Source organism: Takifugu rubripes, chromosome 7, assembly GCF_901000725.2.
Source record: "Takifugu rubripes chromosome 7, fTakRub1.2, whole genome shotgun sequence".
NCBI lineage: Eukaryota > Metazoa > Chordata > Actinopteri > Tetraodontiformes > Tetraodontidae > Takifugu > Takifugu rubripes.
The window spans coordinates 418,298-430,792 of record NC_042291.1 but is presented as its reverse complement, the minus strand read 5'-3'; the positions used below and the strand labels follow the sequence as shown (position 1 = coordinate 430,792).

The 12,495-nt window shown below is 42.3% G+C and overlaps 1 protein-coding gene across 2 annotated transcripts; it reads right to left on the bottom strand.

Moving 5' to 3' along the window:
* Nucleotides 1-875: 875 nt before the first annotated feature.
* scn1ba (sodium channel, voltage-gated, type I, beta a) lies at nucleotides 876-12,461 on the bottom strand. 2 transcript variants are annotated; one of them, XM_029838421.1, is made up of 6 exons: nucleotides 11,740-12,461; nucleotides 7,735-7,901; nucleotides 4,370-4,607; nucleotides 3,746-3,887; nucleotides 3,497-3,568; nucleotides 876-1,666 (listed from the first exon to the last, which is right to left on the bottom strand). In XM_029838421.1, exons 1-5 carry the CDS (start codon nucleotides 11,819-11,821, stop codon nucleotides 3,502-3,504), a joined length of 696 nt encoding a protein of 231 aa, XP_029694281.1. In that variant the 5' UTR covers nucleotides 11,822-12,461; the 3' UTR covers nucleotides 876-1,666; nucleotides 3,497-3,501. The 2 variants fall into 2 exon arrangements, with proteins under 2 accessions (XP_029694281.1, XP_011616513.1); XM_011618211.2 differs by lacking the exon at nucleotides 3,497-3,568 and having other exon boundaries at nucleotides 11,740-12,455.
* Nucleotides 12,462-12,495: the final 34 nt, after the last annotated feature.

Genomic DNA, 12,495 nt, shown 5'->3' with positions numbered 1-12,495 from the left:
TTTTCTTTGTCATTTTAATCCATCTTTATTTATTTAGCAGTCAAAATTGTCTCTAAATGCCTTTCAGAAATACAGAGCCTGATGCCCAAAAAAAATCAACAGTGACGAGGAAAGCCAGTCCCCCCTCGGGCAGGACCAGGCTCATATGGGGGATCCTCCTCATGGATCAAAGGGAGAAGGGTTTCACAGCAGAGGGGTCGGATTGCTAAAGGCTCATCCACCCATTCTGCTTTTAAAGTTCCTGTAGTAAATCAGCACTGAAAATGGAGGGTGATGGTGATGATAATGTTGCTGGTGATAGGATGCCATCAGCTCCTTCTGATATGATGAGTGTGACCTCTAGGAAACTCTTAGGTCAGGAGGAGTCTATTCTCTAGTTACTGGGCAGCCAATGAGGAGGAGGCAGCACGGGAATAACATCTCTTGCTAATTCATGTCACAACTCCATGTCAGTGTTTTTGATCAGCCCGAGGCTTCTTAAGGGATTGTTTAGGCCACCTGATGATAATGATTTACAGTCATCCAGCCTGGACAGTTAATTATGAGTTAATAAGCTCATAATCTTTGCAATTTTAGAAATATTAAACAACACTCATGTAGACTATTATTGGATGGATCCTGGCCAAAGTTTATGCCAAGATTTCTTCAATGTGAGGCTAAACAAATTTACCTTTAAGACAAGCCTGAAATGCAGAAGATTAAAATTTAAATACATCTAAAATAGTTCAGACAAAATAAAAAATAGAAACCAAAGCTTTATTTTTCTTTATTTGCACAAACAGCTTTTATCCCATTGATATCGCAGTTGAAAGCCATGATTAGAAAAAGTTGGTCTGCAAGATTCAGAGGTGTTATAACAACGGTGTTATAACACACCGTGTCAGTCAGCTCCTGTTGTTGCTTGAATGGGCTTTTCAGCTTTAATTGAAATGTAAACCACAGGAAGCTCTTAGCAAGACTCAACTAGTTAGCAGGCAGTTGTACTTTATCGATCGGATATTACTTGCCTTATCTGCAATATCTCCAAATGTTTTCGGCATCCTGCTTTATGACTGATAAATAACTAACGGAGAAATGTGCAGAATAGCTGTAAAACAAACAAAGCATTAAATGGCAGTAGCTGCGTCACTAACCTCCAGACACCAAAAAGTGGCTGTTAGGACTGATCAAATGCTTCTGTATTTACCCTCCGTTCTAGTTTTTCCCCTCTGGTAGAACTGGTTTCCACTTTTACTTTTGTTACAAAGGAAGAAATACTAATTGGATGTTAACATTTGCTCTGTGTGTGTGTGTGTGTCCTTTTTCACCAACTTAAAGAATAAAAGGAAGGGCGGTGACCTTGAACTGAGATATGATCAAATATTGCTAAAATTACTTGTGATCTTGGGAAAAGACTTAACTGGCAACAACACCACTGGTCCAGTCTGGATGCAAACATATAAATAAATACATTCACGTGTTTGTTTTTTTCTGCTTACGGTAACTGTAAAGCATCATTGAGAACATGATGTCGCGACCTGCTGAAACCTTTGTGTGTCTCAGAATAGAAACATACAGTAGAAACTGAGGGAAAGCCTGGAAAGTCAGTATTTTCTGGGTCCATCTTCAGGAGGGACCAGCTGAAGGCTGCATCCTTCATGGAAGCCAGCTGGAGCTCCTCCTACATCTGAAGATAACCAAAAACAGGACACTGAATCTCATGTTCTGTACAAAACTCATGTTTTTATAGATTTTAAGATTTAATGTCCCATGACAATTGTTGATGCTAAAGATTTTACCAATTATTTTTTCTGACATCCTTTAAATGTGTCATTAATCTTCCAATGTTAGTGCAGTTATGATACATTTAAGACGTATTAAAGAGGTATTGCGATCCGATTTGTAAAACACTTAAAGCCAGTCAAAAACACAGCAAACCCAAGCAACAGATCCACTATGTAGGTGAATTCAGAACCTTTTTGAAGACTTCCTCCTTTCTCACATGATGTCTGGATTTTCCCTTAGAAAGATTGGATTTATTGGTATAGTATCAAAAAGTAACGTTTTTTTTAATCACTACTTTTGTAGCATAGGTGTATATTTCTTGCTTGGCCAGAGATTGTAATTGTGTTTCCTAAGAAAGTAGTGGAAATGTGTAGAATATACCTTTGAATGCATTTTATTGAATGGAAAATCAACAGTATACTGAACAAATTAATGAAACTATTAAATGAATTTTAAAAAATCCACTGGCCAAAATATACGTGATAAACTTTATCACACGTAGGACAGCTTGGAAATGTGTGTGCGTGGACTGCAAATACATATGGAGCAACTGCAGTTTTAAATGCCCACTTCAAAATGACCCCCAGACAATCTTTGTGTCCTGGTGGTGTGATGATTGGATGAAAATAAAAACTAAGACAATGTTTAATGTGGTTTGTTTGCCAGTTAACTTAATATAACTTACATATTATAGTGACACCTTGTGGTAAAGAGTAAATTAATGTGGGTGTACCAAATAGTAAAATGACCTGTAAAGTGTATATAATATATATATATATATATACACACACACACACACACCAGAGGCCTGGGAGTCTGAGGGATCTGCGCAGGATTTTAGCTGTTCCTAGGACTGTGCTCTTCTGGACAGAAATCTCTGATGTGGTTCCTGGTATCTGTTGGAACCATCTACTCAGGTTGGGTGTTACTGCCCCTAGTGTCCCAATCACTACTGGGACCACTGTTGCCTTCATGCCCCACATTCTCTCTATCTCCTCCTTCAGCCCTTGGTACTTCTCCAGCTTCTCGTGTTCCTTCTTCCTGATGTTGCTATCACTTGGGATTGCTACATCTATCAGCACCACTGTCTTCTGGTGTTTATCTATCACCACTATGTCAGGCTGATTGGCCACCACCATCTACTATATGTAGCAGTAGCAGCAGCAGTTGTTGTTGTAGCAGTAGCAGCATCTGCAGCAGTAGTAGTAACAGCAGCAGCTGCAGTAGTAGTAGCAGTAGCAGCATCTGCAGTAGAAGTAGCAGCAGCTGCAGTAATAGTTGTAGTGGTAGTAGTTGTTGTAGTAGTTGCAGTATCAGCAGTAGTAGTAGCAGTAATAAGCAGCAACTGCAGTAGTAGCAGTAGCAGCAGCTCCAGTACTAGCAGTAGTAGCAGCATCTGAAGTAGCAGCAGCAGTAGTAGTAGCACTAGCAGCAGCTGCAGGAGTAGTAGTAGTAGTAGTAGTAGTGGCAGCAGCAGTATCTGCAGTAGTAGCAGCAGAAGTAGTAGTAGTACTACTAGTAGTAGTTGTAGCAGAAGCAGCAGCTGTAGTAGTAGAAGTGGTTGTAGCATCTGTAGTAATAGTAGTAGTAGAAGTAGTAGTAGTATTGTTGTTATATTGTTGACACCTCAAATTTGCATTGCAGAAATGTGGAAGTTATGGGGTTATGTTGCTATGACAACAGACAAGTGTAAAGAACTCCTGTAAGTGATTGTGTTAAAGAGGACACGTACCGGCGCTATTCTGCCACCTGTACACCTACACAATTATCTTTGGTTTCCAAAGCTCTAGCTAAATACTCCTCCCTATAGGAAAAGGTGACAAGATTTCAGCTCATGGAGGGGGAGGAAAGAGGAAAAAAAGGTTATTTTGAAAGCCGAAAGAGAAGAGCTGCTGGTGGCTGGTGGCCCGGGACAGTTGCCCAGCCCTGCAGGACTGGCCACATGTGAGAGCGTGTGTGAGCCTGTGTGAGCAGCTCTTACGGGCTCTCTCTTATCGCTTCCTCTCCTGCTGCCGAAATCTTCCTGTAGCAGTAAATCATCTCAACCACCAGCCACAACTGCAGCCCGATGATGGACGCATACATCATCAGCTCGGACAAGATGGAGGCCAGTCCCCTTTTCCCTGGGGACACAGAGATCCAGACAAGGCATTATATAGTGGATATAGGCTTCCCAGATGGAAAAGGTCATCAAAGTTGTGCAGCCAATATTTGGTGATGTAAAGGAACAGTCAAGCTCAAACAAAACCTGTTTTGGTTACAGTCTGGAGTCTTATTCATGTAATTGTTGGCTTCCAAAAGCCACTATTTGATATTAAATTGCAGGTGACATAGTGACAAAACATTTCTGTTTCAGTATCCAAATATTGTAATATTAATCACAATATTCTTAATATTATCATATATTATTGTCAAAAATTCTTCTTAGTTTAATGTTTGCTTATGTTTGCTTTCATTATCAGTAGACTCTAGTGACTGTTGTATCAGTCACCCCACTAATTTCACCACACACACGCACACACATATATACAGTATATACAATTATTCAAGTCTGATTCAAATGACATAATGTGGACACTGATTAAAGGTTCCCTTCTGATCTTACTTTGTGGCACCACGTTTAAAATGAAGGATTTGTTGATGCTGGTTTCAAACTTGTAGTTGGGATACACAAGGGTGCGATTGAACATGCACATGTAGGTCCCCGTGTCATTGAAGGTCACTGTGTTAATGTAGATGGATCCATCTTGCAAATCCTTGGTGTTGTTACTGCCGTTCCATCCCAAGCGGCCATAGAAACGTGCATCAATGGTTTCTTCTGCTGCGTCTTTGTATCTGTAGAACTGAGGAGAATCACTTGTTTGACAACAATCAAGGTTACAAAGTGGAATCATAAAAAGAGTTTCTGTAGGAATTTGGTAGAAAAATGTGTCAGCTTGGCTGTAGAGTGTACTACAATTACAGCTTGCAACCTTAATTGGACATGGAGAGCTTGTATTTTGCGTTTTTTACAGGTTTATCTCAACTTGTCTCATGTTCATGTTATCCATCCATCCATCCATCCATCCATCCATCCATCCATCCATCCTCTACCGCTTATCCGGGGTTGGGTCGTGGGGGCAACAGCCTAAGAAGAGAAGCCCAGACTTCCCTCTCCCCAGCTACCTCTTCCAGCTCATCCAGAGGGATCCCCAGGCGTTCCCATGCCAGTCGAGAGACATAGTCTCTCCAATGTGTCCTAGGTCTTCCCAGGGGTCTCCTACCGGAGGGACATGCCCTAAACACCTCACCAGGGAGGCGTCTAGGGGGCATCCTAACTAGATGCCCAAGCCACCTCATCTGGCTCCTCTCAACGCGGAGGAGCAGCGGCTCTACTCCGAGCTCCTCCCGGATGACAGAGCTTCTCACCCTGTCTCTAAGGGAGAGCTCAGCCACCCTACAGAGGAAGCTCATTTCGGCCGCTTGTACTCGTGATCTTGTTCTTTCGGTCATTACCCAAAGCTCATGACCATAGGTGAGGGTAGGAACGAAGATCGACTGGTAAATCGAGAGCTTCGCTCAGCTCTCTCTTCACCACTACGGACCGGTGCAGAGTCCGCATTGCCTGTCGACCTCCTGCTCCATTCTTCCCTCACTCGTGAACAAGACCCCGAGGTACTTGAACTCCTCCACTTGGGGCAGGATCTCCACTTTGACCTGGAGAAGGCACTCCACCTTTTTTCGGTTGAGAACCATGGCCTCGGATTTGGAGGTGCTGATTCTCATCCCAGCCGCTTCACATGCGGCGGCGAACCGATCCAGTGATAGTTGGAGGTTACGGGCCGATGACGCCAACAGGACCACATCATCTGCAAAAAGCAGAGACCCGATCCTGAGGTCACCAAACCGGACCCCCTCAACACCATGACTGCACCTAGAAATTCTGTCCATAAAAATTTTGAACAGAATCGGTGACAAAGGGCAGCCCTGGCGGAGACCAACCTTCACCGGAAACAAATTCGACTTACTGCCAGCAATGCGGACCAAACTCTGACACCGATCATACAGGGAGCGGACGGCCCGTATCAGCGGGCCCGACACCCCATACTCTCGGAGGACCCCCCACAGGACCCCCCGAGGGACACGGTCGAATGCCTTCTCCAAGTCCGCAAAACACATGTGGACTGGTTGGGCAAACTCCCATGCACCTTCGAGGACCCTGCTGAAGGTGTAGAGCTGGTCCACTGTTCCACGCCCAGGACGAAAACCACATTGCTCCTCCTGAATCTGAGGTTCGACTATCCGGCAGACCCTCCTCTCCAGTACCCCTGAATAGACCTTACCTGGGAGGCTGAGGAGTGTGATCCCCCTATAGTTGGAACACACCCTCCGGTCCCCCTTCTTAAAAAGAGGGACTACCAACCCGGTCATTAGTCAACCAAAAAGGCATTACTAAATATTCAAAGTGTCCAAGGGGTGTATTGAAAGACATCTTCCACTCATCCCCCTGCCAGACCCGGATGGGATGATACTATCACCAAGCTTGACCTGCAACTGCAAAAAACTCAAGCTTGGTGAAAAAACAGGCTTTGTGGAGAGGACTGAAAGCAGCATCAAGGAGGGGGAGAGGGTATTTATTCTTCAGTGATCTCATTGTGACCACGATAGTCAATGCGTGGCCACAGGGAACCGTCCTTCTGGACAAAGAAAATCCTGCACCGACAGGAGAAGAGAAAGCGGATCAGACCAGCAGCCAACGAGTCTGTCACATACCTCTCCATTGCCTCCTGTTTGGGTCTGGAGAGGTGGTATAAACGGCCAGACGGAAGCGGCGCCCCAGGAAGGAGATCAATGCAACAGTCATAGGGTCTATGCGGGGGTAATGAGAGCACGCTCCTTACTGAAGGACTGCAAGGTCGTGATATAACTCTTGCACTGAAGACAGGTCAGGTAGCTCGGAAGAAGGAACTCTGCATACAGGTAGGGAGGAATGAGCAGACTGAAGACAAGAGTAGCAGGAAGCGCTCCAGCCCGTGAGCACACCTGACAACCAGTTAAATTGAGGGTTGTGGCGCCTTAACCACGAGGACCCGAGGACAGCGGGGAGGGAATGACAAACAACTGCAAAAACTGACTGGCTCCACTGTGGAAACATTGGACTGCCTCACCACCGTCTATGAAGTATCCATCAGCACCTGAATCCACCAAAACACTCAAAGTGAGAGTCTCATGTTGCCATGAGAGTGTACTGGACAGACTTAATCTGGACGCCTTGGAGCAGAAAGAGTGACAGATTGCCAGTGCCCCTGCTTGCACTGAGGAGCTTAACCCCTTTGGCCGGGTGGGACAAGAGGCAATGAAGTGACTCGCCACCCTGAACAGGGGGGTCAAACACACGTCGCAGATGCAGTTGAAGATGGATATTCAGCTTTTTAGACATCCTTGATGAAATAACATTAGTGTTGTATCTGTGTGGTTTAAACTGAAGTTACAACCATACTGCTGCACTTCCTGGTGAAAAGGGGCATCTTTTATCTAATGGGTTTCCTCCACGTCTAAGTACATGCTAAAAGCCATCCTTCAGACAGCTGAGGCTTAAAAACAAGCTGTTATAAATTATGCACAACTGGGCTGGTTCACTCTCATGACATATGCAACAGTCTGTTCCCAGTGATGGATGCAAACAATATTGTGATGGATGCATTCAGAGAATTCTATTGATTATATATTTGTTTAAATCATAAATAAAAAATCATTTGAATGTAATCAGAACCTTTCTTATATTGCTGGCTGCTTTACTTTGAAATCTGAAAAAAAACACACCACAGAATTCCATTTAATAAAATGTATGACATTATGTACATATTTTTTTTAGTCACAGATTTGTTAACATTTACCAGGTAGACATTAAAAAGAGGTCAGTATTTTAGAAAATCTCTGACTAGGACATTGAAATGGAGGTGTTGTGTTGTAGGTTCAAAGTTAACTCACATGAGAGAAGTTTGCATCCTCTGCAGCTTTGAAGTACCAGCTGACAGAAGTCATTGCCCGTACTTCACCCCTCATCTTGCAGGAGATGCAACCCAGTTTGAAGCCTTGATTGACAACAGCCTCAGTGTCCGAGTCCAGTTCCACACAGGCTCCACAGCACAGAGAAGCTGCAGAGCACAAAGGATGAAGAACAGGTGGTGATGAAAATGATGCTCGGTCCTTCTGATGGCAGCAAGATTCCTACCAGGAAGCAACTACAGGCAAACTGACAGAAGGTGCTGTGATAAATGCAAGTTACCAAATCATTTTGCATGCTTTCCCCCAAAGAGTATTTGCCTGCATTTCTTCTTTCTTTTTTTATTTAACGAATGTGCTTTTTTTTTTTTTTTACTTTTTTTTTTTTATTTCCACTCAACAATTTGAATTTATTTTTTGTATGTAGATGATTTTCATCAGCAGGACTGAGGGGAAATAAAAAGACTGAAGTGAGCAGCAATTTTCTTTCCTGACTGCTGTATTATTTTCGGGGTCACTAGAGGGTGCTGGCACTGATCCACCCCTGAATCAGTTGCCAGCTCATCACTGGCACCTATGTTAGCATTTGGGGGGTTCAGCACCTTGCTCAAGGGTACCTTTGCAGTGCTCATAGACCCCTCCGTATCTCAGCCATTTTCTTACATTCTGTTAAATGTCAACTATGTATGCATATACCAATATATATATGCACATACAAAAAAAACAGTATATTTGTGTGCATGTATGTATGTATGTATGTGTGTGTGTGTGTGTGTGTGTGTGTGTGTGTGTGTGTGTGTGTGTGTGTGTGTGTGTGTGTGTTTTCACTAACTTAAAGGATAAAAGGAAGTGTGGTGACCTTGAACTGAGATATGATCAAATATTGCTAAAATTACTTGTGATCTTGGGAAAAGACTTAACTGGCAACAACACCACTGGTCCAGTCTGGATGCAAACATTATGTGTGTGTGTGTGTGTGTGTGTGTGTTCTTCTATAGGTGATAGATGAAAAGGACACAAAGAAGATGCAATACCAATGCTACCATGCCACAGGATCAGATGAAAGAGAAGAAAGAAAGAAAAAGTTAGCACAAGTTTTAGATGTAATGGCCATTTTTACTAAACTATGAGAAAGCGGTAGTTGTAACTCTGGCTGCATAGAGAAAAAAGGAAATAAGGGAAAGGACAGCTTCAGAAGTTGAAATTTATATGAGAATATTATCGTTGTACCCCAAGCACAGGGGAAACTGTGCAATGCAACCTCAAAATGTCTCGGCAAGGATTTAACTTCTGATTTCTGATTTCCAAATTACGCCAGGACAGCGTCTTTCAATGACAAAACCAGTGTCATATTTATTAAAAATCATAGATTCAAAGTTAGCATGTATGATATAGAGGATCACATTTAATAATATAAAAAAGGATCTGACTGGGTCTTTAGCAAGCTTTCATTCCATGTCAATCACAATACACACTTTTGATTCGGGATCAGGTGTTCTCATTCAGAAGAGCGATGGTAGGAGAAAATAAAATATAATGTTTTCCCTCATATTTTTCTGTTGAAATCTGACATTCCTATCTAATACACGTGACTTGTTTATCACATGGTGCTCTCAGCTGTACCAGCTGTCAGGAATACAGCTGATCCTCGGTTGAGGTCAGTGAAAGTCATTCATCCATGGAAAATCACAACAAACCAATCATTTTTGTACAGCAATAGCATGAGTACATTGTCTTAAATATTAATAAGCAATGATGTTAACATTTTAGTCTAGTACTGTGTAAAACGTTAAGACATAAGCACAAATTATGGCAGGCAGACAGCAAATTTAGAGTCCGCAGAGGGAATACGTACTCTGGAACACATAAACACATTTTATGTCAGAGAAGAGTCAAATAGGAAGATATTTGAAGTCTTATTTGTATGACAGAAAGTCCAAAAAAGACATGACACCATCAGGAACACTGTATGAGACAGTCTGATGATACAAAGAGCTTCTGCCAGGTGAGCAGAGCTGCACTTGACTGTCTGAGGCTGGAAGTAAGCTAAGAAGACAGTGAGAAGGCACAGTAACAAAAACAGAAGGTAACATCAGTTCACCATCCCTCAGCAACAGTAGCACGATTGAGCTTCAAAAAGGCTAATCCATTGCATAATCTCAGGACTGAAAGTCAGGATTATGCAACAGATGTTCCAGAAATTGCAGATTAGGAAGCACATTAATCACTAATATCAGTTGTTCCAATGCTCTGAGAGCTGGCAAAAATGAGATGGTCCACTGAAGAACACCTAAACTTAATGAAAACTAAAGGAACCACTAAATAAAAATCAAGGAGTAGTCAAAAGGACAACGTCTGTTTTCCTAGATGTCACAAACAACTTCACTGGAGATATGAGAAAGTAGGGGCGTTGCCGAAGACCTATTACCGATGGCACATGCCAACTGGAACAAATAAATCATTGCTGTGAATATAAAAAAAAAAAATAGGAGGATTTTTTTTTTGCATGTTTTCTCAACAGCTGGCCCACTGTTTAAAATCATTAAGCCCCAACATTCTGCTATGTTTTATGTTTTATATATGTTTTATGGTAGATGAATTATAGTAGCTGGACGGTTTGAGTTTCATGAAGTTGAGTTTCAGGTCAAATCCAATGTCCTATTACATTTTCTTTTTTGGTGGAAATGTTCCAATATAGGTTTCTTGTTTGTGCAGACGTGGACTGGTGGAATGGGCCTAAATACACGTGGATTTGGTTTTGGAGTGCTGTTTTCACCAAGAATCATCCTTCCTGGAGATGTGCAGGTTAAATATCCACATGCTGCAAGAAAGCGTGTATGGACTCAAAACCCTTATAGCTGAAGGAAACATGACCCTCACTATGGGGTGCTGGGAGCTCAGTCTGTTGAGGACTGGGCTCCAGTGTGGCCAAAACATGGAAGGTGTTCTGGTAGTAGGGGAAGTTGCCAAAACACCCTTGGAGCACTGCTGAGGTGTTCTTGAAACCCACAATTGCTCACAGAGGGTCCTGTGATGAACTGGCAACTCATCCAGGGGTGGACCGTGCCTTTGCCCATATGTGCACCCTCCCCGTGACTTCTAAAGGGATAAAGCATTCAAGAAGATGAGATGAGATGAACCTCACTGTGTAATTGCATATAATTTTAATCTCTTCTAATCTTACATAATGCTATTTTCTCCAAAAGTCTAATCGGATCAAATATTGATATTGAAGTATGACATTAAGATGGTAGATGTTGGACATGGCTGTGCGTGTAGATTGTGCTGTGATGTGTCAACAGACGGTATGTCAAGAGTGATAGAGTATGCAGCTAAGCCTGTATTTTAAAGCTAGAAATTAATAAATGGAAGCAGTATTGGAAGTTGTAAACCTAATCTGTCCTTTAAGATAAATGCCAAAAGCATAGGACGGCTTTAGCAATCTTAAAAAATAACTCTTTTGGAATACTTGCCAGGCACAACAATTTGATACATTTATTTCATTAAGGTTATCCAATAATCTATAAAGTTATTTGAGAATCATTCTATTAATGAAGAGTTTTAGGATCAATAGAAAATATATTCAGCCTCTCCAAATTCATTTTCTAAAACTTGTTTTATCACATTATTAACACATCAAAGAACATGTAAGGAGGGTTAAGCTCTGATGTCAATGTCAATGCTTCCAAAAGGCGTAATTTCATTTTTATGAAAATTGCCTTTTTGCGGTCCTGCACAAGGATCGATAAACACACACACACACACACACACACACACACACACACACACACACACAGACTCACACACACACACACACACACACACACAGAAAGCCACCCCAACATTGCTGACATAAAAAGGTGGTGATAAAATAAGTGCCAGTGAGAAATCATCAAGCGGCTCGGTCAGTGAACATGAGGTGGTAATTGAGAATGCCAACACGTTGCTGTCACATTGTAACTATGGGCGATCTGAGTAATGCCAATTTACCTTGAAGTGCCAGTAGAACCGGAAGTAGCAACAGCAGAACTAGTATCCTGACTGAAGAAAGAACATCGGTTGTAGCTGTCATGGTTTCTCAACCACGGTGTGCACACACTTGAGAATGGAAAAGAGAAGATCTTCTCTGAATGATTCAGAGGTCCAGGCTCTCTCTCACTGTAAGCGTGTTAGGTTACCAGTGGGTGGAATCTTTTCGAGTTTCAGATTTCAACCTCTCCTCTCTCCAAAAGTGGTTTTGTTCAACTATTTATACTTCTTGGTACACCCATCAGCTTGGCCAGTTCAGTGATGTGTGTATGTCTGCTTTTAATGGGAACTAATTAACAGTGCTTCATAACAATTGTCAGTGTTTCTAAATTTGCAGTGAAGTATTTCTTCTTCTATTGGCTTTGGCTAAAAATTAGAAACTTCAGTGCTTCTTATCAGAGCTATTGCAGTTTCACATCTGCAGATAAAGCATGGTCTACGTCACAATCGGGTTGTTACTAATATACTCAAGTGACGCATCCAGCCTCTTGAACCACATGGCTTTCTTAGTTGCAAGGTGCTCACAGGCTCTGGGTAGTTTTGAAAGGTCAACAGCAGATGAACCCAGGAAGGCATATTTCCAAAGCTGCCTTCTGCATTGTGGAGAAGCAGGAGCACCATCATTCAGCATTCCAGCCCTATGAGTTTGAGGCACAAGAAAATTGCAACTCCAGAACAACCTCTTCAGTTTCTTCTGCTGATAGAAACAGATTCATT